Here is a 23,481-nt window from a genome sequence, read left to right on the forward strand (position 1 = left end):
CGCCTTGCTGACCATGAGACCCAGGGCTCTCACAGACATGCAGTTATGCTGGCAAAGAGTGGCCTTGCCCAAGGAGCTAGGAGCCATTCCAGTGCAAAGGTTACCAGAGCTCCAGCCCCTCTCTGCCACCATAGCTCTGCTAAAGGACCTGGCACAGAAATCAGAGACAGACTTCCCCCTCACTCTTCCCTGTACATTAAATTTCCATGTCATCAGCTCCTTCTCATTCAGTCTCTACTTTTTAGACTTCTTTATGTTTCTCCTACTCTTCGTTTCTCATCTTCTCTTTCCTCTTCTCCTTCTTCTCCTTCCTCTTGTCTTTCTTCTTCACGTTCTCTTTCCCCCACTTATCCTCCTTCTCCACCTTCCTTTTCTCCTTTGGTTCATTCTTCTTCTCCTTCCTCTTTTCCTTTGCATCGTCCTTCTCCTACTCCACCTTCACCTAGCTCTCCTCCTTCTTCTCCTTCTCCTCCTTCTCCTAACCCTTCCCCTTCCCAACATTCCCTATGTTTTGATTCAGTGTCCATTTTGTATTCATTTTCTTGTCCAAGTTACTGTCCTCTGTACCTGTCCCTCACCACTTTTAATATGCCCTCCCCCTTCCAATTTCCATTGTCCCTGGCTATCCCAGCAACACCATTTACCCTCCCACTCTTGGAAATCCCCCCCACCGCAGGGGACTTTCTCATTCTGGCAAAGGAGGAAAAGAGACAACAATTGGATGCAGGAAAACTTTATTGTACCAAGAAGGGCAGGAACGGCAGGGAGAGGGACAGTGGGCAGCCCCTAGGCAGGTTGGGTGTCACAGGTTGCAGGAGGCCAGGGCAGCTTGTGCAGAGCTCAACTTCTCCATGCTGGACTGAGGCAGCCATGGGGGTTTGGGGCTGCTCAGCGATGGGCTGGGGCACAGCCACGCTGGTTCTGGGGGGGCACAGGTCCGTGCTGCTTTTCGGGGGGCACAGGTCGTAGCAGGACATCTTGGTGTGGGATCCGAGGGTGCTCTGCAAGAGAGGGCAGCCATGGCAGGAGAGCAGCCCAGGGCAGCTCCCGAGCCACAGAGGCTGGGGCTGGAGCAGGGAGCCGCGAGCAGAAGCGCTCAGACACTTACCCTTGTTCTGGAGGAGGAGAAGGTGGCCAGGGCAGTGCTTGGTCCAGTCTGGCCCAGGCAGGGCTTTTATAGCAGTCTGGGCATTGCTCAGCTCCAGCCTGGCCAATCTGCACAGGGGACACTCCCTGATGCTGCTGCTGCTGCTGACACCAGGGCTGTGCAGCCCCTGCCCCTCCCTGAGTCAGCATCCCCCAGGTGCCAGCCCAGCACATCCCGCTGCCCAAGCCATCTTATCATTCCTGTCACGTCAGATCCTTGATAGTTTGATGGCACCCAGGAATGGGCTCCAGGAACAACTTTAATCGTCCAAAAGAGTGGGGCAGGGCTGGAATCACCTGGGCCAGATGGATTGTTTTAGTCTTTTCCCTTGGAAGATCAGGCCTGACCAGAGAAAGCTTTTTTTCCCAGCCTCGTGGAACCAACTGAACTCTGAGAGCAGACAAATGGGGTCTGGTTCTGCTGGGCTGTCCTGTGATGCACAGACCCCTCCATCATGAAGGCTCCTGACACCCATGCCCCTGATGCTCCAGCCCCTGACAGGAGTTCCTGGAGACCATTCCTGTGTGCCATCCATGCTATCAAGTATCTGACGTGGCAGGAAGGAAAAGAGAGCTTGTACAGCGGGATGTGCTGGACTGGCACCTGGCAGACACTTACCCTTGTTCTGGAGGAGGAGAAGATGGCCAGGGCAGTGCTTGGTCCAGTCTGGCCCAGGCAGGGCTTTTATAGCAGTCTGGGTATTGCTCAGCTCCAGCCAGGCCAATCTGCACAGGGGACACTCCCTGATGCTGCTGCTGCTGCTGACACCAGGGCTGTGCGGCCCCTGCCCCTCCCTGAGTCAGCATCCCCCAGGTGCCAGCCCAGCACATCTTGGCACCCTAGCCATCTTGTCATTCTTGCCACGTGAGATTCTTTATGTCCTTGATTTCACCCAGGAATGAGCTCCAGGAACACCGGTCAGGGGCTGCAGCATGTGGTTCACGAGTGGCAGAAACCTTCAGAATGGAGGGGACCTGTTCATCACAGGACAGCCCACTAGAACCAGACATCATCTATTCACTGTCAGTGCCCACGGAGATGTGCCTGACTGCGGACAAATACACCTCACGTCCACCCTATGATACATGGGGCAAGAAGCACCGATGTCTGTCATGCCTGGGCTGGTTCCAGCCCTCCCCCACTCCTTTGGACCATTAAAGGTTTTCCTGGAGCCCATTCCTGGGTGTCATCCTGGCGATAATGTAACTCACGTGGCAGGAAGGACAAGATCACTTGGGCAGTGGGATGTGCTGGGCTGGCACCTGGGGGATGCTGACTCAGGGAGGGGCAGGTTGGCCACAGGGAATGCAATGTGGTAGGGGGAGGTGAAGGTTATACAGAAGTGAGGGTGGAACTTTGGAGGTTAAATTGGAGATGAAAATGAAATCAAAGTGGAAGTGGTAGGATATGAAAGATAGCTGTGGCAAGTCGTGGAGTTAGGAGACAGAGAAGTAGGAGAAGGAGAAGAGGAAGGAGAAGGACAAGGAGAAGGACAAGGAGCTGCAAGGTGTCTGCCTGAAGAGAGACAGATCCCCTGGCTTGCTAGCTATGAGAAATAGAGCTCTCACAAACCTGCAGTTGTTTTGGCAAAGACTGGGGATGGCCACAGAGCTGGGAGCCATCGTGGGGCAAAGGCTACCAGAGCTCCAGCCCCTCTCTGCCACCATGGATCTGCTAACAGATCTGGGAGAGAAACCAGAGAAAGTTCGCTCTCACTTTTCCCTGTACATTAAATTTCCTTGCAATCAACTCCATGTACTTCAGTTTCTACGCTTTTCTCTTCCTTCCTTATATTTCTCCAACTCTTTGTTTCTCATGTTCTCTTTCCTCTTCTCCTTCTTATACTCCTTCCTCTCGTCATACTTCTTCTCATTCTCTTTCCACTTTTTATCCCCCTTCTCCTCCTTCTTCTCCTTCTCTTCATCCTACTTCTCCTTCCCCTTTTCCTTCATGTCCTTCTCCTCCTTCTCTACCTACAACTCCTTCGTCTCTTTCTTCTCCATCTCCTTTCACCTTCCCAACATTTTCTACTTTTTCATTCAGTTTTCATTTTAGATTCATTTTCTTGTCAGCATGAATGTTCTCTGTGCCTGTCCCTCAACAGTTTTACTTTCACCTTCTACTTCCATGTTCTATTACCCCGGTCATACCAAAAATATTACTTGCCCGCCCACCCGTGGAATATTCCCATCCCTGGGAACTTGGTGGTTTTGGCAAAGGAGGCAAAGAAACAGAAATTCAATGCAGGAAAAACTTTATTGTACCAAGAAAGGCAGAAAAGGCAGGGAGAGGGAGAGTGGGCAGCCTGCATCCTTGATAGCACGGATGGCACACAGGAATGGGCTCCAGGAATACCTGTCAGGGGCTGGAGCCTCAGGGGCAGGAGTCACAGAAGCCTTTACTATGGAGAGGATGTGTGCATCACAGGACAGCCCACCCGAACCTGACGCCATCCACCAGCAGTCAATGACCAGGGAACTCTGCCAGACTGGGGACAAATACCCCTCTTATCCATCCTGTGATACATGGGGCAGGAAAGAGAGGTGTCCATCAGGCCCAGGCTGATTCTAGCCCTGCCTCATTCCTTTGAACTATTAAAGGTTTTCCTGGAGTCCAGTCCTGGGTGAAATCCCTGTTACCAAGTATCTGACGTGGCAGGAAGGACAAGATCTTTTGGGCAGCAGCAGGTGGTGGGCTGGCACCTGGGGGATGCTGACTCAGGGAGGGGCAGGGGCCTCCCAGCCCTGGTGTCAGCAGCAGCAGCAGCATCAGGGAGTGTCCCCTGTGCAGATTGGCCAAGGAGAAGTAGGTTGAAGAGAAGAAGAGGAAGGAGGAAAAAAAGAGGAAAGAGAATGCGAAGAACAAAGACGAGAGAAAGGTGATGAAGGAGAAGAGGAAAGAGAAGATGGGAAATAAGTAATCTGAGAACTATAAGGAAGATAAACTAAGACATAGTAGGGGAAGGAGAAAGAGTTGATGATAAGGAAGTTTAATGCACAGGGAAGAGTGAAGGGGAAGTCTCTCTCAGACTTCTGGGCCAGGTCCTTTAGCAGAGCCATGGTTTCAGAGAGGTGCTGGAGCTCAGGTAGCCTTTGCCTCAGGATGGCTCCCGGCTCCGTTACCAATCCCACTCTCTGCCAGCACAACTGCAGGTCTGTAAGAGCTCCTGGTCTCATGGTCTGCAAGCAGGGGGATCTGTCTGTCTTGAGGCAGAGTGCTTGGAGCTCCTTGTCCTTATCCTTGTGCTTGTCCTTGTCCTCCGGCTCCCTCTCCTCCTTCTCCTCCTTCTTTATCTCACCCTATGTCTCGTTCTCCTTCTCCTGGTTCTCGGTCTCCTAACTTCACCAGTTCCCACAGTACTCCTTCATGTCCTTACACTTCCACTTTGATTTAATTTTCATGTCCACTTCAAACTCTGACAATTAATCCTCTCTTCTGTTTCACCTTCCCCTTCCTCTTAGATTTTCCATTCCCTGTGGCCAACCCAGTATCAACAAATAACCTAACAGTCTTGGAACACCCCCAAGCCCAGGGGTCTTCATTACTTAAGAAAAGGAGGGAAAGAAACAGGAATTGGATGCAGGAAAACTTTATTGTACCAAGAAGAGCAAGAGAGACAGGGAAAGGGACAGTGAGCAGGCTCCAGACAGGCTGGGTGTCACGGGCTGCAGGAGGCCAGGGCAGCTTGTGCAGAGCTCAACTTCTCCATGCTGGACTGAGGCGGCCACGGGGGTTTGGGGCTGTAGGTGGTGGCTCTAGCAGGGCCCGGGAGGCCCCTGCCCCTCCCTGAGTCAGCATCCCCCAGGTGCTAGCCCACCACCTCCTGCTGCCCAAAAGATCTTGTCCTTCCTGCCACGTCAGATACTTGATAACAGGGATTTCTCCTGGGACTGGACTCCAGGAAAACCTTTAATAGTTCAAAGGAATGAGGCAGGGCTAGAATCAGCCTGGGCCTGATGGACACCTCTCTTTCCTGCCCCATGTATCACAGGATGGATAAGAGGGGTATTTGTCCCCAGTCTGGCAGAGTTCCCTGGTCATTGACTGCTGGTGGATGGCGTCAGGTTCGGGTGGGCTGTCCTGTGATGCACACATCCTCTCCATAGTAAAGGCTTCTGTGACTCGGGTCCTGCCCACCATCCCTCTCCCTGCCTCTCCTGCCCCTCGGGGCTCAATAAAGTTTTCCTGCATCCAACTCCTCTCTTTTTGCCTTCTTTTCCCAAGTCATGATGACCCTCTGGGTTGGGGAATTCTAGGAGTGCACGGGGAAATGTTGTTGCTGGGAAAACTGAAAATGGAAGGGGAAAGCCACGGTAAAATAGAATCGGGAATATTAAAGTGGAGGAGGAAATGGCATCAGAGGGGAAGTGGATGGATATAAAGGAGAGAATGTTTCACAGAAGGAGAAGGAGAAGGAGAAGGAGAAGGAGAAGGACAATGACAACGACAACGACAACGACAACGACAACGACAACGAGGACAAGGTGCTCCAAGGATTCTGCTTGAAGACAGCAGATCATTGCTCGCCGGCCATAATACCAAGGGGCTTTCCAGACCTGCAGCCATGCTGGCAATGAATAGGAAGGTCCCCAGAGCTGGGAGCCATCCAAGGGTAAAAGTTGTCAGAGCTCCAGGCCCTCTGTATCAGCCTTGGCTCTGATAAGGGACCAGGGGCTGAAGTAAGACAGAAATTTGCCCATCACTATGTCCGATAAATTGAATTTCCCTTTCATCAGCTCTTTCTTTCTCTTTCTCTTTCTCTTTCTCTTTCTCTTTCTCTTTCTCTTTCTCTTTCTCTTTCTCTTTCTCTTTCTCTTTCTCTCTCTTTCTTTCTCTTTTTCCTTTTGTATATCTGTCACCTGGTATCCCATGTTCTGTTTCCACTTCTCCTTCTCCTTCTCCTTCTCCTTCTCCTTCTCCTTCTCCTTCTCCTTCTCCTTCTCCTTCTCCTTCTCCCTCACCTTCTTCTCCTCCCTATAAGTCAAACCCTTCTCACAGTCATTTATCTTCCAATTCCCTTCCCTCTTGATTTCCTTTTCTTGTCCACATTTCTCTCCACTGTCCTCTTCCTATTTATCTTTCACCATCTGCTTCCACTTCTGTTTTCCATTGCCCCAAACATCACCCAACACCATTTCCCCTCCCAGTCATGCAATATCCTCGTCCCCGGGAATTTCCTAGATTTGGCAAAGGAGGCAAAGAAACAGGAATTGGATGCAGGAAAACTTTATTGTACCAAGAAGAGCAAGGCAGCATGTGAGCCACAGGGGCCAGGGCTCGGGCAGGGAGCTGTGAGCAGAAGTGCTCGCACACTTACCCTTGTTCTGGAGGAGGAGAAGGTGGCCAGGGCAGGGCTTGGTCCAGTCTGGCCCAGGCAGGGCTTTTATAGCAGCCCCAGCATTGCTCAGCTCCAGCTGGGCCAATCTGCACAGGGGACACTCCCTGATGCTGCTGCTGACACCAGGGCTGTGCAGCCCCTGCCCCTCCCTGAGTCAGCATCCCCCAGGTGCCAGCCCAGCACATCCCGCTGTCCAAGTGATCTTGTCATTCCTGCCACGTGAGAGACTTAATAGTCAGGATGTCACTGAGGAAGGGGCTCCAGATTGGCCCAGTTGGAGCTGAGCAATGCCGGGGCTGCTATAAAAGCCCTGCCTGGGCCAGACTGGACCAAGCACTGCCCTGGCCACCTTCTCCTCCTCCAGAACAAGGGTAAGTGTGCGAGCACTTCTGCTCACAGCTCCCTGCTCCAGCCCTGGCCCCTGTGGCTCGGGTGCTGCCTTCAGCTGGTCTCCTGCCATGGCTGCCCTCTCTTGCAGAGCACCCTCGGATCCCACACCAAGATGTCCTGCTACGACCTGTGCCCCCCGAAAAGCAGCACGGACCTGTGCCCCCCCAGAACCAGCGTGGCTGTGCCCCAGCCCATCGCCGAGAGCTGCAACGAGCTGTGCGCCCGCCAGTGCCCCGACTCCTCTGCCTTCATCCAGCCACCACCCGTGGTGGTCACCTTCCCCGGCCCCATCCTCAGCTCCTTCCCCCAGCAGGCCGTGGTGGGCTCCTCCGGAGCACCGGCCTTTGGCGGCTCCCTGGGGCTGGGCGGCCTCTACGGCGCCGGCGCCACCCAGGCCTCGGGGGGCCTCTGCACCTTTGGCAGAGCCTACGCTGCTCCCGCCTGCAGCCCTTGCGTCCTGCCCCGCTACAGCAAGAAGATCTGGAACACCTGCGGGCCCTGCTAGAGTCATCCCAGGGCTTTTTTCCTCTGTCAGCAATGGAGGAATCTCAGAGTTGTTCATCTGAATTTTTGCTGCCATTACTCTTTCCGTTCAAACTTTTCTTTTGCTATATTTAGTATTTTGCTTTGTCTCCAGTTTGAAGATATATTCCCTAATGTCCGATTTTGTGAATTTATTATTTATAACAATTTCTTTTTTCTTTTCTTATCTTTGATCTTTATTGTTTATGTCCTTTATGTCAATGTCTTCTCATATTTGCATTTATTTAGCTCTGCTGTTTGACAACTGTATGTCTCAAAAAATTTAGCTTTTTTTTTTTTGTTGTAGTTTCTGTGTGTACCTCTTGTTTTCCCATGTTTTCCTTTTTACTCTCTGTCATTTATTCAAGTTGTTCCTGCAATAAATCTTTTATGCATTGAATTTTTGTGTTTTCATCCTTTTTTTATTTTAAATGATGCTGAATACTCACTTGAGGTCTTACCTGCTCATAACAGAGCTATTCAACCTGACCATTTCTGATTGCTTAAATCTCTGGAGAGCCACTGGAGAGGGCCTGGGAGTGCCAGAGCCACTCTGAGCGAGCAGCCTGCCCTGGATGACACAAAAGGGAAAGTAAGAGCAGGGCAGGGCCTGGCCTGGCCAAACCCAGCGGCTACGAGCGATCTGATCAGGGCTGAGGTGCCTGGCAGCTCCTCCCTGCTTTGGGCGCTGTTACTCAGCCCTGGGACATGCAAGGGCTACAAAACAACAAAACAGGGAGCAGAGAGCATTGCTCAGTGCTTCCGAAGTGCTCTCACAGCCCTTGTTCCTCAGAGGCTCCGGAAAATCTGCGTGTAGAGAGGTTTTCGTCTCACAGGAACACCTCCAAATAAATTTTGTAGTCCAGAGAACACAGAAATTGCGGTGTTTTTAATACAAAGTGGAGAGAGGCCATCACGGAATCATGGAATGGTTTGGGTGGGAAGGGATCTTAAAATCATCTCGTTCCACACCCTGCCATGGGCAGGGACACCTTCCACCACGCCAGGTTTCTGCAAGCCCTGTCCAACCTGGCCTTGGACACTGCCAGGGATGGGGCAGCCATGGAATATCCTGCACCAGGGCCTCCCTAGGCTCTCAGGGAAGACTTCATCCCCAAAATCCCATCTAAACCCCCTCCCTGTCAGTCTGAACCCATTCCCCCTTGTCCTGTCACCCCATCCCTTGGGAAAGGCTTCTCCCCATGTTTCTTGTAGCCCCTTCAGGTCCTGCAAGGCCACAGTGATGTCATTTCAGAGCTTCTCCAAACAGAATAATCCCAGTTGCCTCAGCCTTTCCTCCCAGTAGAGCTGCTCCATCCCGCAGATCATCCTGGAGCCTCCTCTGGGCACCCTCCAGCAGCTCCAGGTCATCCCTGGGCTGGGTTCCAGGGCTGGGGCAGCTCTGCAGGTGAGGTCTCACCTGAGCAGGGCAGAATCCCCCCTCCCCTGCTGCCCAAAGGGGTTTTGATGAATCCCATCAAAAGGGGTTGGATTTGAAAGGAGTTTGTGCCAGGGATGAGGCACAACTTGCTCTGATTGTCAGATTTTTGTAAAATATAAATCAAGGCAAGGAAATCCACCCCAGGCTGGGAGATGTGGGAACCACTCAAACCCTTTCTGTCCTTGGAGAATCATTTTTTTTCCTTCCCCTGCAGCAAATGCAGGGAAATTTGTTGGGGCAACAAACAAAACACAAACCTAAACCCAAATCCTTTTTCACCTGCAAAGAAAATGAAAATATTGGCATGAACCTGGACCACAAAAACCAATCTTCAGCATAGGAATTCAGAGCAGATCTCTGGGGGGATTTCTCAGGAATGACAAGAAGGGTCTGCAAAATGCACTGGATACAGATGAAAACCTAAAAGTTGTGCTCTGAAAAATCACAGGAAAATGGTAAATAATCCCAATTTTTTTTTTTTTCTTTAATGGAAAATATATCTTCAAATAAGGCAAATACAGCAAAGGTGGAATCTTAAACTCATAGAGGATTCAACGACAGATATGGACAGGATTTTTTTTTGTTTTTTAAAGAAGGAAAAGAAGAGCTGCATTAGTTATTAACCCTTGACTTCCAATGGCACAAATAATGATTTAATTAAAGTAATGGCAGGCAACACCTTGTTTCCTGCACATTAAAGCAGCTGGGGTTGTGTAAGAGTGAAATGTCTAAATCACTCATGTCGTACAACACTGAACATTAGCTGGGTTGAACAGCAGATAATGAATGTTTGTGAAATCATTACAAAGTATTTCTCTCAAGAAGGGCTGGAACACTCTTGATAAGAAATTGCACCCATGACATTAAAGAAGCACCTTGATCTGCCTCTTTGGTTTTTTCCTCAAAATTGGAATCACAGGACTTTATATGGGAACATTCAGCACCACCAACCCTTTTAAAACTGAATTTCATTTTCCACTAAAATCTTTTTAGTTAAACAAAGTGATTTTTATGTGGGATTGATCCCAAACCTTCTTCTCAATGGAAAATTATTGGGGAATTGCTGAGTGTAGTGGATGATCTCAGCAGATATTCATGACCCCGTAAATCCATCTCAGACAAACAAGGTCTCTTTAATTAGGGCTGGAAACACATTTATTCTGTGTAGTTCTGGAATAAGCTGGTTTCTGCTTCTAATTAATTTATCAGATAATTTTAAAGGCTGTTAAGGAAAAATGTCCATGTCAGCCAAAGATGAGTCTTACAAAATCTTGGAGCAGACAAGCTCATGACAAGGTTGTAAAGGAAGAAGCAACATGTGGAGTCAGCTTAATGAACACGGTAATTCCTGTGAGGTCACCCTAATGATACCAGGAGTTGCCAGCACCAATTAAGACCCAAGATTAAAGAAATCAAGATGGTGAAACTCCGACATCACACGATAGGAGAATGTGAATTAAATCAGAACTGCCACAAACTCCAAACTTTTGTGACTCAAAGCTGGTAAACAATTTATTTCAGGCAGAACCCCCACTCCAAGCAAGATTCCAAGCCCTCAGGAATGTTGGGATCCTCTATATAAGCTCCAGTGCCTGGGTCCATCCAGACACTTCTCACAGATCATTCACCTTGTGGAGATAAGTGAGTATGAATTTTAAATTTCTTTCTATTTATTTAATCAAAGCCTGTACCAGAGCAGTTGTAGAAGATTCATTTAGGAATACTGAGCTTTAGAACAGCTTTACATTGTTTCTGTCTGGAATTACTATTAATGAAACCAGTGGCAAATGTGGGATTTGGGAGTCCCCAAATCCTTGGGAGTCCCCAGATCTTCCTAACTTCCCAACTTCAGGGAAGTTCATGGGAGATGGGACAGGGGTTCTTATATTGCTCTTCAGCGCAGGCATTTCCAAAAGCTGAACAACACAACCATGTGGGGTCAGAACAAAGATCAGTCTCTGGGGGAGGATTTACATAGGCAGGAATTTTTTGATCAAGGTGCTCAGTGGGTGTTCACCATGACAATCAAGGCTGAACATAAACCACAACACAGTGATTTCACTCATGTTGAAAATCTCTCTCATCAACTTCTGACTTTTTATAGTTTTTATGCCTCTATGTGTGGCAAACCAACACTGAGCCCTGCAAGATGTCCTGCTATGACCCCTTGGCTGTGAGACAAGGATCCAGGCTGGGCACAGGGACTTGGTCAGGGATTGTGAGGTCTGGGGGTGTGGGGGTCAGGGCTCTAAGGGGGCTGCACAGCACAGGGCCAGAGCTGGGCAGGGTGGGCAACGAGGTTTGGCTTTGGTAGCCGTTGGCCACTCAAAGACTTCATCAGGCCTGGGGGAACAAGCCACTGCTGAACTGGGAGATCCCCTGTATGTTTTAACCCTTCTTTTTCCAAATTCTCTTTCAGCCTCATCTCTCTCACGCCAAAATGTCCTGCTACGACCTGTGCCCCCCCAGAACCAGCGTGGCTGTGCCCCAGCCCATCGCTGAGAGCTGCAACGATGAGGGGATGGAGGGCTCAGGGTGTTCCGAGGGGGTGGAGGCCTCAGGGCAGAGAGAGGGGATGGAGGGCTTAGGGTATCCCAAGGGGATGGAGGGCTCAGGGCACACCCAAGGCTGCTGGGCACACTCAGCTGCCGCTGCCAGCAGCTCCTGCCCGGTGTGCCCATGGCCCAGCCTGGCCTCCAGGGCTGGCACTGCCTCTGGGGGCCGGCACTGCCAGGGGGGCTTTAGAAAACCCCACAGCTCCCGCGGCGGGACCTGCCCCATCTCTGGGAGCCAGGCAGGGAATAGCCCAGGCCCCGCGAGGAGAAGCCGGAGCTGTAGGACCTCCCGCAATTGCCAAAGGAGCCCCCATAGCCCCCAAGGGAGCCCCCATAGCCCCCGAAGGAGCCCCCGTAGCCCCCGAGGGAGCTCCCATAGCCACTGTCACCTCCATAACCCAGGGAATGGCCATAGCCAAGGGAGCCCCACAGGACTCGCTGGAGTAGGACATCCTTCTATGCTGGGAGGCTGCAATGAACAGCAGGGGAAAGGTTTCAGATCCAGAAATTTCCACCTGACTCTGCCTGTGCTTTGCCATAGAAAATGTGAGAGCCCAGAGTTTGTTGCTTTCCAAATCTGACTACAAACATCACATTCTAGATTCTGGTTGCTGTCATAAGGTCTCCGAGAAGTCGCACACAGATGAAAACATCTGGTGTCATCTCTGGTGACGCTTCTTACACTGTGACAAAAATCTGGTTTTATCTCTTCATAAATTTATTAAGACTAGGTGAAATCTAGCAATGTATGTATAGGAAGTTAAGAAGTGTCAGATACAAAGCAGCAATTTTTGTAGTTTCATATCCTTTCCCAATTAGCCCTCAGCTTCCAAACCAGAACATTTACCCTTATATTCCCATAAGGTGGGAATGATCACTCAGATATTTTTAAATTTTACAGTCACACATTGTACCTAAAATCCTGGAAATGGGTATTCCAAGTGGCGTGGTGAAAATTCACATTTTATTCTACAACAGCCTTCTGAGACCCACAGTTTTTACATCTGCCAATCCATAACATCAAAGAATTGGATGGGGAAAAAGAAGGATAGAGAAGGATAGAGGAGCTGAAATCGGACTTACCTTGTTCACCAAGGTGAATAACTCAGGAGATGTGGATGGAGAAGCTCAGAGTGGTGGCAGCTTTTATACATTTCCCAAAGTGCTTACAAGGACAAAACGCCCTCCGTGCCTCCGGTCCCACACAAAACAACCCTCACATGGAGGGATTTAATTCTGCTGGCTTTGCACTGCCACTCCCCACACACAAATACGGGCGTGAGGCCATGTCAAGACAGACTTTAGGGCATTGAGCTGGTGAATGATGAGGTAATAATCTCCATCACGAGAGCTGTCTTTGCATTCGATGAGTTCAGATTAATTAACTTCGTCTTTTAAAATTTAAGTGAATCCCTTGAAAATCTATGAGAGACACACAAAGACAGGGAGACAGGTATCAAAAATGAAGAAAATATCAATTATCTCCAAATGCTTTAGAAACATGAGGAGTTTTAAGATCTGTATTTGCAGCTCAAATACCATTAATTACTCAACAATCCCAAGATGGGCTCCATTGCTCCATTCCCTACTAGTTTTGGAATGTCACGGAGGCAGTGACGCTTCAGGGATGTTCCAGATCCTTCCAGGACCATGAGGGGCTTTGTGAACGCCCACAGGAAATCAATATTTGGTGTGTTAGACACGAACACAGAAATGTCAGCACCCAAAACTGGGGCAGGAGCGTCAGTTCAGAGACACGTGAGCTGAGGGCTCTGTGTCATGAGGCACAATTTCATGGACAAAATATTTACAGGTGAGACTCCAAGAGTCAAGATTTTGGAACATCAGTTTGAGACCCCTTTTGTGCAGAACATTGATAGTTAATTATCTGCAGATTCAGATAATTTACAATCAGGCTTTTATTTCTCCCCTAAAATTTAAGATATTTCAGCTGCCTCATAAATTAAGAAGCTGCACTCAATACGGCAGGTGATGTACTTGTCATAGTCATTCCAAACACGTCAGTAGTTAATAAAATAAAGAATTTGAGCTCATGAATGAAAATTAAATCATTGCCAGCACTGAAATTATTAATCAGAGGTTGATTAAGGAATCAAGAGGAGTGACATTGATTGATATTTTTAAATGATGTTGTTTCATAACAAGGGAGCTCCTAACTTCAGAATAAATCCTCGTAACTCCCAGCCTCCATTTAACAGGATAATAGAAATTGCAAGCACCGACTATTAATGAGTATTTATTATAATAAGTGAGGCAGCTTAAAGTCATTATCCTCCAGTACCTCTCATTATTATCAGCAAATCCTGATGACACTTCACAAGCAGAGCTATTTTACAATTTAGAGGTAATTTATTGCATCTCTTTTGCAATGTCATAAAATTAGAAAACAATTGCAAGAGGAAAGAAGAAAAATAACTACAGGATGTCCCAGACTCAGCCTAATAAAAAATATTTTTATTTTATTACTACTTTATTAAATTCTCACTTTTTTCTGTAGTGGTCAGTATTTGGAGGGGGGGGAAGAAAATTATGATTTTTACTGTATTTCGAACTGAACTTCTGGAAATTGAGATTTCAAATGAAATCATGAAATGTTTGGAATTAGCTTTAAGCTGAGGCCTCTTCTGGCTGTACCAATTTCTGCCTCTTTGGGGACAAATTTTATAGATCCTTACTCAGCTACAAGGAGAATTCATGTCCTCTCAGAGCCACAATTTTAGGTCCAGCTGGGCGACCTTCACCTGGTGATGGTGGCACCACAAAGGACTCCATGCCATAGAAGTGTTACCACGACCATTAAAATATCCCAATTTAACAGGACATTAAAATTGGACTGAAGCAGGACTGGCTTTAATTGGTGACTCCATGCCCACACTTCAGCCCCAAATTCCCCAAATCCCCTCACATCACACTCAGAGGGAGCTGATTGCCATCAGCAGTTGTGTCATAGCCACGCGAGTTTGGGAGGGACAGTGCTGAGGTGACAGAATGGAAGCGCCCACTGTGGCGTTGGTTTTGTAATAAACAAGGACGGGAGGCTCAGAGGGTGGCTTTGAGGAGGATATAAAAGCTCACATCACCTACAGCCCTTCATCCACTGCTCCTGTTCCCATCCCTGCAGCGAACAAGGTAAGTGGTGTCACTCATCTCCGTAAAGTCTGAATTACAGCACAAAGTCAATGGGCCTTTTTCTCTCTTCCTCTTAGCTTCTTTCTTGCTGGTCTTACACCTTTCACTGAATCTTTGCCACAGGTTACTACAAGTTTGTTTAATTTATCCAGCACAGAATTTCTCTTGCAAGCATGATCATGGTGAGGGGAAGGTTAAAGGTGGAGATGATACAATAGTGATATTTCTTTGATATCACCTTTGAATTTATCTGTTTCCTTCTGATATTTCAGACACAGAGTTTTATTTTGATTTTTCTCAACCAGTTTAGCCTTGAAGTTCTTTCTGCTGTGCATTGCAGCCTCCCAGCACAGAAGGATGTCCTACTCCAGCGAGTCCTGCGGCGTGAGCTGCCCCCAGCCCATCGCCGAGAGCGCCAACGAGCCGTGTGTGCAGCAGTGCCCCGACTCCAGAGCCCTGATCCTGCCCCCGCCAGTGGTGGTGACCATCCCTGGCCCCGTGCTCAGCACCTTCCCTCAGGAGAGCGTTGTGGGATCATCGGGGCCAGCCTGGCCGGAGCGTTCCTTCAGTTCCCGCAGCTTCCAGGGCTATGGGGGCTCCTTTGGGCTGGGAGGATCTGGGGGTTATGGGGGCTCCCTGGCCTTGGGGAGCTCCTCTGGCTATGGGGGCTCCTTTGGGTCTGGAGGTTATGGGGGCTCCCTGGGCTATGGGGGCTCCTCTGGCTATGGGGGCTCCTTTGGGTCTGGAGGTTATGGAGGTTCCCGGGGGAATTGGGGCTCCTTTGGGTGGGGACCTTTTGGAGGTTCCCAGAGCTATGGGGGTTCCTTTGGGTTGGGGGGCTCCCATGGTTATAGGAGCTCCTTTGTTTGGCAATTGCGGGAGGTCCTACAGCTCCGGCTTCTCCTCGCGGGGCCTGGGCTATTCCCTGCCTGGCTCCCAGAGATGGGGCAGGTCCCGCCGCGGGAGCTGTGGGGTTTTCTAAAGCCCCCCTGGCAGTGCCGGCCCCCAGAGGCAGTGCCAGCCCTGGAGGCCAGGCTGGGCCATGGGCACACCGGGCAGGAGCTGCTGGCAGCGGCAGCTGAGTGTGCCCAGCAGCCCTGGGTGTGCCCTGAGCCCACCCTCCCCTCGGGATTCCCTGAGCCCTCCATCCCCACTCTGTGCCCAGACCCCTCCATCCCTGGCTTATCCTGGTCCTGAGCGAGTCCCTGCTCCCAGCGCACGAGTCCTGCATCCCCTGCTGCCCCTGGTGTCACCTGGATTCCTGGCCCTCGGCTGTTGCTTTTCTCTCTGACATTAAATCCCTGTTGGTATTGCACAAGAGTCTCTCTGGTTTTCATTTGTGTTTTATTTTTTCCTCCGGGAGCAGAACTCCCCAGCGTGCTGAGGGCTCCTTATCTCAGGATCTGCCCTGCTCCCCGTGTTTAAAATGTGGAATGGGAGTTTAATTGGGGTACTTAAGATGTTGAGGAATGTTTGTTTAGCAATTTGCCCGTCATTAACTTCCCCGAGGTTCTGAGTAATTGTTCTTGCTCTGAGGATTCCTGATGACACCCGAAAGGCCCCTCAATCACCACATCGTTTAGCAAACAATTAAGACATGATTGCCGCCTTTCTAAGCTAGCAGGACGACAAGGGAAGAACGAGACCTAAGTTTTCATTTTGTTTGTTGGGTTTTGAAAATTCTGCCTGGGTTTGTTGAGCCTGAGGAAGATTCGGGGTGACCTGATTTCACATTTCAGTGTCTGAACGAGCTGACAAGAAATATGGGGAGAAATCCTTTCCAAATGTCTGGAGGGACAGGACAAGGGGGAATGGGTTCTAATTTATGGAGAGGAGGTTTAGATGGAATTCTGGGAATAAATTAAATAAAGTTCTGTCTGTAAAGCTGCTTTGGCTTTCCCACCTCTTTCCCCCCCATTTGTTGCTAGCCAGGGGTGATTATTTCATATTGTTCTTCCAGAAATGAGAAAAAAGGGAAAATATTCCCCCCAAAAAATATTACTCATTGTTTATATTTATATAACTCCTCAGTGATTAGTGTGGTAGAACTTAAATGCAGATCTGCTTGGTACTCACAATTTATGCACAGGCAAATTTCTGCCAGAGAAGGCTCCAAAGCAAAAGAGAGAAGGAACATTACAAAACACAAATTGTGATGCGCCATCTATTTAATGAGCAAGAAGTGGAATTTAAAAAAAAATACAGCATAAGAAAGCAAAAGGGTTGAATACAAATTAAAATTCATCACCCATTTCCAGGCAGTGTTTTACAGCTGGACACCCAGCGACAATCGAGTGACATTTTTCACCTCCCTGATTCCACAGAAAGGCATCAAATGGGAAAGGCCAAGCTCCTGCAGCCCCGGGAGCTCAGGGCAAAGCTGCGGGGGTCAGCAAGCGGGTGGGCACGGGCTCAGTCCTGCATCCGATCGCGCTTTCCATCTCCTGCTCATCCCGAGGCTCCCTCAGGGCCCGCAGCGGTTGGAGCGCCGGTAGGACCTCCCGTAGAGCCCCCCCAAACCGGAGTACCCCAAACTGCCGAGCCCCGAGGAGCTGCCCGAGTTGATGGGGACTCCCCCGGCGCTCAGAGCATCCCCGACGGCCGCGGACGCCGAGGATCCCACGGCGGTGTTCTGCGGGAAGGAGCTGAGGATGGGCCCGGGCAGGGTGACCACCACAGGGGATGGCTGGATCACGTAGGTGGAGTCCTGGCACTGCCGGACACAGGGCTCGTTGCAGCTGTTGGCCAGCGGGGTGGGGCCGCAGGACGTGGGGGCACAGAGGTCGTAGCAGGACATGGCTGTGGGGCGTGAGTCTGGGACGCAGGGAGTTCTGGAATACAAGGAGCGAGGTGTAATTAGTCACGTAATTGGGCTGTTGTGGTGATGGACAGCGCGAGGGCTGTGTGGAGAATGGAATGAAGGGTTGGTCTCGGGTTGAAAGGGGATTTCAGTGAAGCTCGGAGCTCTCCACACCACAAAGGGCAGCTCCACCTCCTCCTGAGCGGCTCTGAGCTCTCCTTTCCCACCGCACTCCTCCTGCTGCCCGTAAATAAGCGGGGAGGTGAGGGAGCAGGCAGTCAGGAAAGCAAGGAACAACTGCACCCCGAAAAGGGAAAAATTTAAAAAAAGGGGAAAAAAAAAAAAAAAGAAAAAGAAAAGAAAAAGAAAAAAAACCCAACCAATTCCTCAGCAAGTAAAAATGAGGAGCAGAAATTTTACCATGAGGGTGGTGAGGCCTTGGTGCAGGTGGCTTTGAGCCAGGGAGTTCAGGCAATGTGTGTCTGGAGACATTCAGACCCTCGTGCTCAAGAGTCTCCCTCTCCAGAGTTGTTCCAAACCCACGTGGAGGCTTTCCTGTGTCACCTGCTCCGGGAGATCTCCAGAGGTCCCTTCCAACCCCGAATATTTTGTGATTCCATCCCGAGAGCCAAAAGCTTTGCACCAATTCCCCACAGCTGCTGAACAACACTCAGGCAGAGCCTGGGGCTTCTTGGATCAGAAAGATTTGGGTGAAAAATCCGGGTTCAGCGCAGGAACGACCTCCACCCTTCAAAGAATGTCCCTCCCTAGAGAAAAAGCTGCTTTGAGGTCTCCCCAGCTATTTTAAAGAGCGCAAACCTCGGGTTGTTACAGACAAACAGCAGAAAAATAAAACACAAAGACAGCAACAATCCAAAGAAAGTGGGAAGCAGATCAAGACTTACCCTTTTCTCCAAGGAGAAGAAAGCAGAAGTGGTTGTAGCTTCTCCGACCGGGCTGGTTTTATACCCTGGCCCGGAGAGCCCGAGGACCTGGGACACAAATTGTGCTTGTAGCTCATTAGCAGCCAATTGCTAACGATTCCTCATATGCAAAATACCCCTGGCTGGGGATTTACTTTTCCTCTCTGTTTGTGTTTCTTGCCTGGATTTATTTCCTCCCTATAATGTATGCATTCCTCCGGAGAGGTTTCTTTTATCCTCAAATCTTACGAGCCCGGTTAATTCCTGATCAGAGGCTGATTCATCTGGGTTACTCAGGAAATTGTTTTGCATCCTAAGGAATCATGACATCGATGAATGAAACCATCAGAAAAGGTGCAGTGACCTTCCCTGTGAAATCCCTTTCCCTCTGCATGGAGGGTGCAAGTTTTTGGCACACCTCGCTCTGAGAAGGGCAGAAATTCCTATTTCTGCCTCGCCAAAATACAGGAAATAAAATCATTAGAAAGTGTTTAGAGGTGATTAAACTCCCCCACTCTCAAAGGTACTGGGAATGGATTATTTGAGGGAACAGATTTTATTTTCATGACTCAGCAGAGAGCATGAAAGAGGATCAGCATCTGATCTATTCCTTTATTATTAAACCACCACACTCCCATGATGGAATCTGAGACACAATTTGGGGAGTGAGTGTCCAAGTCCTTCATCTCAGGAGTCTCCAGGCTGGGTTTTCTCCCTACATCAAACCAGGACAGCGATTGAGGTCAGCTGGAGGATGCCTGGGAATTTGGGGCTGTTCAAAGCCTTGCCCAAGCTCATCTTTGGGGTCATCAAAGACTCCAAACCATTTTACATCTGTCACTAAATTATTACTTTCCCCTGCTGGGCTTTGCACCATTATGCAAAATTGTTCCCCAAATTAATAGCAGTTATTTAGAGATGTTTGTAATGTTCCTGTTCCTTTTTTCCTTCTTTGAAAGCCAATTCTGGCTTTCATTTTGCACGTCTCAAAGATCACCTCAGCGTGCAGCAATTCCAGTTCCTTTTCAAAGGCAATTTCCAGATTAAAAAGTAATCGCAGACAATGCAGGAGCAGACTGGAGGGCAGGGCCGAGCATTCCAACCTCTCGTGGTGTTTAATCTCCGAGGCAGAGACAGGCAAATCAGCCCCTCACTGCGAGTATCTTCCCCAACATCTCCTGGGAAATAAATGCTGGTTGGAGACTTCTGAAGAGCAGAAGTCTTCAAAGTTCCCCAAACATTTCCCTGGACCACTCAGACATGCAAATGGGGGACGATCAGCAAATGGGTAGGGACAGACTCTTTGAACATGACCAGGGGTTCAAAGGGGTGGCCAAGATTCCTGATGGATTCCAAAAACTTCCCCACCAGCTCAAATCCTTCCACTTTGTCCTTGAAACACAAATCAGAATTTGCATCCACTCAATTCCAGCTGTGAGTCGTTGGATGTCCCCAGTTTGGGATGACCCAAAATGATGACACGATGGATGGAAACTCTCCCGTCCCTCCAGATTGACCAGACCTTCCCAAAGTTCTCACTGCACGCACAGAAATGTTAAAAACTTGGTTTTCTAGAGAAGCTGTGGCTGCCCCATCCCTGGAAGTTTCCAAGGCTGGGTTGGACACAGCTTGGAGCACCCTGGGGTAGTGGAAGGTGTCCCTGCCCATGGCTTAGATGATTTTTAAGGCCCCTTTCCGCCCAAACCATTCCATGATTCCCTGACTTTCCTTTATAACAATAATTATCTATTGACTCTAAGAGCAGCTTGTGGTTTGAAAGCCAACCCATCCAAAGCTACAGAGAAGATAAAAAGAGCCCAAATTCCACTTCTGAAGGTGATCCTAAGTCCAGCTTGTCTGGCTGGCTCAAACTTCTCCTCCCAGGAGCTGAAAGCTTTGGAATGTTGCTCATGGGAAGATTACAAGGAGCAGCGATCTGAAATCTCCTGGGCCCTTATCATGGCCAGAATTGTGCACTCAGAACTCCAATTAAAACCCGCTGCCACACCAGGGGCTGCTCCCAGGTGTGTGCCCAAAATGCCAGAAGTCCTAAACAAATGGGATTTTGACTCATCCCCACTTTGGGAGGTGGAGTTGGTGCGATGGAGTCGGGAATATTTAATGGATGCAAAGCAGGGAGATGAAAGCGGCCTCGCGGGTCGTGGGTTTCATCCGTGGCCAGGATAAACCATAATGAACATAAACAGTCAACAAACCAATTTCCCTGCTGGGAACCCGGCCAAATGCAAAGCAAACCCACAGCTCCTGCGGGGACTGGGTAATAAAAGGTGCAGGAATGTCTGGGATCCTCCAGGCAGCCCCAGAAAGCCATAAAAGCTCTCCAGAGCCTTCCTGCCTCTTCCCTTTTCCCTGTAAACCCAGGAGATGCTGCAGCTCTGCAGAATTTGGTGCTGAAAGGGATTTTCACTGACAACAAATATTTCTGAAAAAAAAATGGTATTTTTTTATTTCTGTGGGACCAAGTTGTTGCAGGTCTTCAGGAGAAATCCTTCCCTGTGGAAAATATTCTAACACGATATTCCTACTCATTTTCTGCAACAGTGAATAAATTACTTTCTAACTGACTGCAAACTCACCCATATTTCCCTTTTTTTCCTCAGAATTGTGCTTTACTGGTTGCCATACCAAGTTTTAACCCAAAAAGGCCATTTGGGACAGGAATGAAAGGGGGAAGTGGTGCTTGAGGGTCATCTTTTATTTTATTTCAAAAAGTTTGACCATCCTGATGGGATTTCTGGGTGCTTAGAGGAAACACCCCAACTTTGAGGGGAGTTTTTTTGCAATCTGGGAAGAGATTTGGTTCAATTAATGAAAAGGTAGTTGCAAGGGTATGGAAATTAATTTTGTCATGAGAAATATCCACCTGAACCTGTCCAAGGCACTTTCTCAGCAGCGCCTCAGTCATAACCCTTTGGAGTCATTGGACTTTTTGGAATTCATCACCTTTGATCAGGGAATAGCTTCAGTTGAGATGGCAAAAAATATTAAATTAAACATTTAATCCAGACCAAGCTCCTCCTGTAATAGAACATCAAACTGCCAGCTTTCCACTGTCTTCTGGTGTTTATTAAAAAAAACCTCCTCCTTAAAATTATTAATTCTTTCATTTACCTCCTTTAATTTCATTCCACTAATGACTGCAGTCGGCAGAACCTCATCAGCATCTTTAATTACAGTTCAGCCTCATTCTGGACAGGCAGACAAAGACTCCAAATGAAACTTTTCAGAGATATCAGTAATTTTATGGGCTGACAGGAGGTTGACTCATCCGGAGCCTTCAGGGGAAGCTTTCCAAACCTTCTTCCTTCAGGGTGTCTAAGCAGAACCTTTGTCCCAATCCAGGAGGAACAAAGCAGCACCTGATAAAGCCCAGCTCTGGCTTAAAACACCCTAAGAGAGGGCTGAAACTAAAAATTCTTTAAATTTTAGTCCTTTAATCTCTCTGTCCCAGACTTGCTTCCCAACCCAGCAAATTCCAAAGGGAGAAACCCTCCCCATCTTTCTGTGCCTCCCCTCCCAGACTCACCAGGCGCTGAGCTCAGCTGCCAGGAGATGCTGCACTCAAAAAAAGGATGCCCCAATTGCTGCTTCTCTTCCTCCACAGGAACCTCAGCTGAGCTCCCTTCTTTTAAAAAGGCTTTTCCCAAGTATCACATCTTTAAAAATTCCCTGTTTAGGTCCCAGCAGGAGGCACCCATTTTTCTGCCTTTAATAAGGGGTCTCAGGCTGGGTTTTAAAAGTTTTCCACCACTAGAATCTGACTCGTTCTCCTTTGAAATTATTTGCGTGGTGTTTTCTGGAAGTGGGGACTTCCAAAGGCACTGGAAAAGGGGATGGGAGAGCAAAGAAGGCCAGGCAGACTCGGAGGGTGATGCAGCACAAATTTAATGGGTTGAGGAAGGGAAGGAAGCAACGAAAAAGTCAGGAATACATTTCCATGGTTCAGTAAGGACAGAACCCACGCAGACACACTCAGCAAGGGGAAATCTTCCTTCTTCACTGGTGAACGACCTGTGCTAATCCAGCCATGCACAACAATTGCCAACAATTAATATTTTGCCTATTATCAAATACAAAAAAAACCAAAACAAAACAAATAAGCAGGACAAGACATTTGATCAGAAATACGAAGTAAAGCACAACAAAAGACAAGCAAAGGCCTGGTTTGGGGAGATGCCAAACTCCCACAGCTCCTTTAACTCCAGGCTGGGTGTATCTCATGTGGCATCCAAAAACCGCAGCCATAAGCTCAGTCCTGCTCCAGGGATGGGTTGGGGTTCAACATTCCTGGTCTTCTCCTCCCACCTTAGTAGAAGCCACTGCGGGAGGTGTTGTAGCGCCTGTAGGGCCGGCTGTAGCCACTGCCCAACCCAGGGTAGCCAAAACCCCCAAGGCCACCAAAGCTCAAGGAGCTGCCCGAGTTGATGGGGACTCCCCCGGCGCTCAGAACACTCCCAACGGCCGCGGACGCCGAGGATCCCACGGTGGTGTTCTGTGGGAAGGAGCTGAGGATGGGCCCGGGCAGGGTGACCACCACGGGGGATGGCTGGATGACCACGGTGGAGTCCTGGCACTGCCGGACACAGGGCTCGTTGCAGCTGTTGGCCAGCGGGGTGGGGCCGCAGGACGTGGGGGCACAGAGGTCGTAGCAGGACATGGCTGTGGCCAGAAGGAATTCTGGAATACAGGAGCTGCATTACACCCACATTTATCAGCAGTTTTCCAGGGATCCATTCAGGATTGGGAATTTAGAAGGAAATCAGATTTTTAGTGCTGCTTGTGTTCTGGCCTTAGGTGAATTCTCTGCTTGGACTGTGGTGGGATGTGGTCACACAACTGAACAGGCTCGAGAATTCACTGCTGATATTAAACTGCAGCTGCACAACCTTAAAAGTGCCTTGGATCCCAAAACTGAATAAATAACCCATTTAATAAATAACCCATTTAATAAGTAACCCATAGCCACTTAGCGAACGTGGCTAATTAATGAAATTTATAACTCGCCACCAACACAAAACTCCTTCCCTGGTACAAAACCCCTTCCTCCCTCTGAGGAGAAACTGCTGCAACAGGAGCGAGGGAAAAGCTACAAAATCAAGGCAAAAGTTTGCTGGAAAAAGAGAATAAAGAGGTTCAAACTCACCTTACTCACGAAGGCAAAGGAGGGAAGAGAGTGGCTGGGAGAGCCTGGAGT

At 49.0% G+C, this 23,481-nt stretch overlaps 4 protein-coding genes across 4 annotated transcripts; 2 read left to right on the top strand and 2 right to left on the bottom strand.

Annotated features, from left to right (window-relative positions):
- The first annotated feature begins 6,981 nt into the window (after positions 1-6,981).
- On the top strand, positions 6,982-7,380 carry LOC120501883 (scale keratin-like). The gene has a single exon (XM_039708658.1). It carries the CDS (start codon positions 6,988-6,990, stop codon positions 7,378-7,380), a length of 393 nt encoding a protein of 130 aa, XP_039564592.1. The 5' UTR covers positions 6,982-6,987.
- A 3,898-nt stretch (positions 7,381-11,278) lies between these two features.
- On the top strand, positions 11,279-15,525 carry LOC120501875 (scale keratin-like). The gene is given in 3 exon segments (XM_039708650.1): positions 11,279-11,295; positions 14,900-15,394; positions 15,396-15,525. Coding segments are annotated over 3 exon segments (642 nt in total).
- A 1,482-nt stretch (positions 15,526-17,007) lies between these two features.
- LOC120501881 (feather beta keratin-like) lies at positions 17,008-17,340 on the bottom strand. The gene has a single exon (XM_039708657.1). It carries the CDS (start codon positions 17,338-17,340, stop codon positions 17,008-17,010), a length of 333 nt encoding a protein of 110 aa, XP_039564591.1.
- Positions 17,341-22,593: 5,253 nt separating this feature from the next.
- LOC120501880 (feather keratin 4-like) lies at positions 22,594-22,944 on the bottom strand. Its single transcript, XM_039708656.1, has one exon. The coding sequence runs from the start codon at positions 22,942-22,944 to the stop codon at positions 22,594-22,596; it is 351 nt and encodes a 116-aa protein (XP_039564590.1).
- Between the last annotated feature and the right edge of the window lie 537 nt (positions 22,945-23,481).

The sequence above is a fragment of the Passer montanus genome, unplaced genomic scaffold (genome assembly GCF_014805655.1).
Source record: "Passer montanus isolate IOZ18808 unplaced genomic scaffold, ASM1480565v1 scaffold209, whole genome shotgun sequence".
In the NCBI taxonomy this organism is placed as follows: Eukaryota; Metazoa; Chordata; class Aves; order Passeriformes; family Passeridae; genus Passer; species Passer montanus.

What these genes read in the sequence shown, in the direction of transcription:
- LOC120501883 (XM_039708658.1), top strand. Translation starts at nt 6,988, where the DNA reads ATGTCCTGCTACGACCTGTGCCCCCCGAAAAGCAGCACGGACCTGTGC.
- LOC120501880 (XM_039708656.1), bottom strand. Translation starts at nt 22,944, where the DNA reads ATGTCCTGCTACGACCTCTGTGCCCCCACGTCCTGCGGCCCCACCCCG.
- LOC120501881 (XM_039708657.1), bottom strand. Translation starts at nt 17,340, where the DNA reads ATGTCCTGCTACGACCTCTGTGCCCCCACGTCCTGCGGCCCCACCCCG.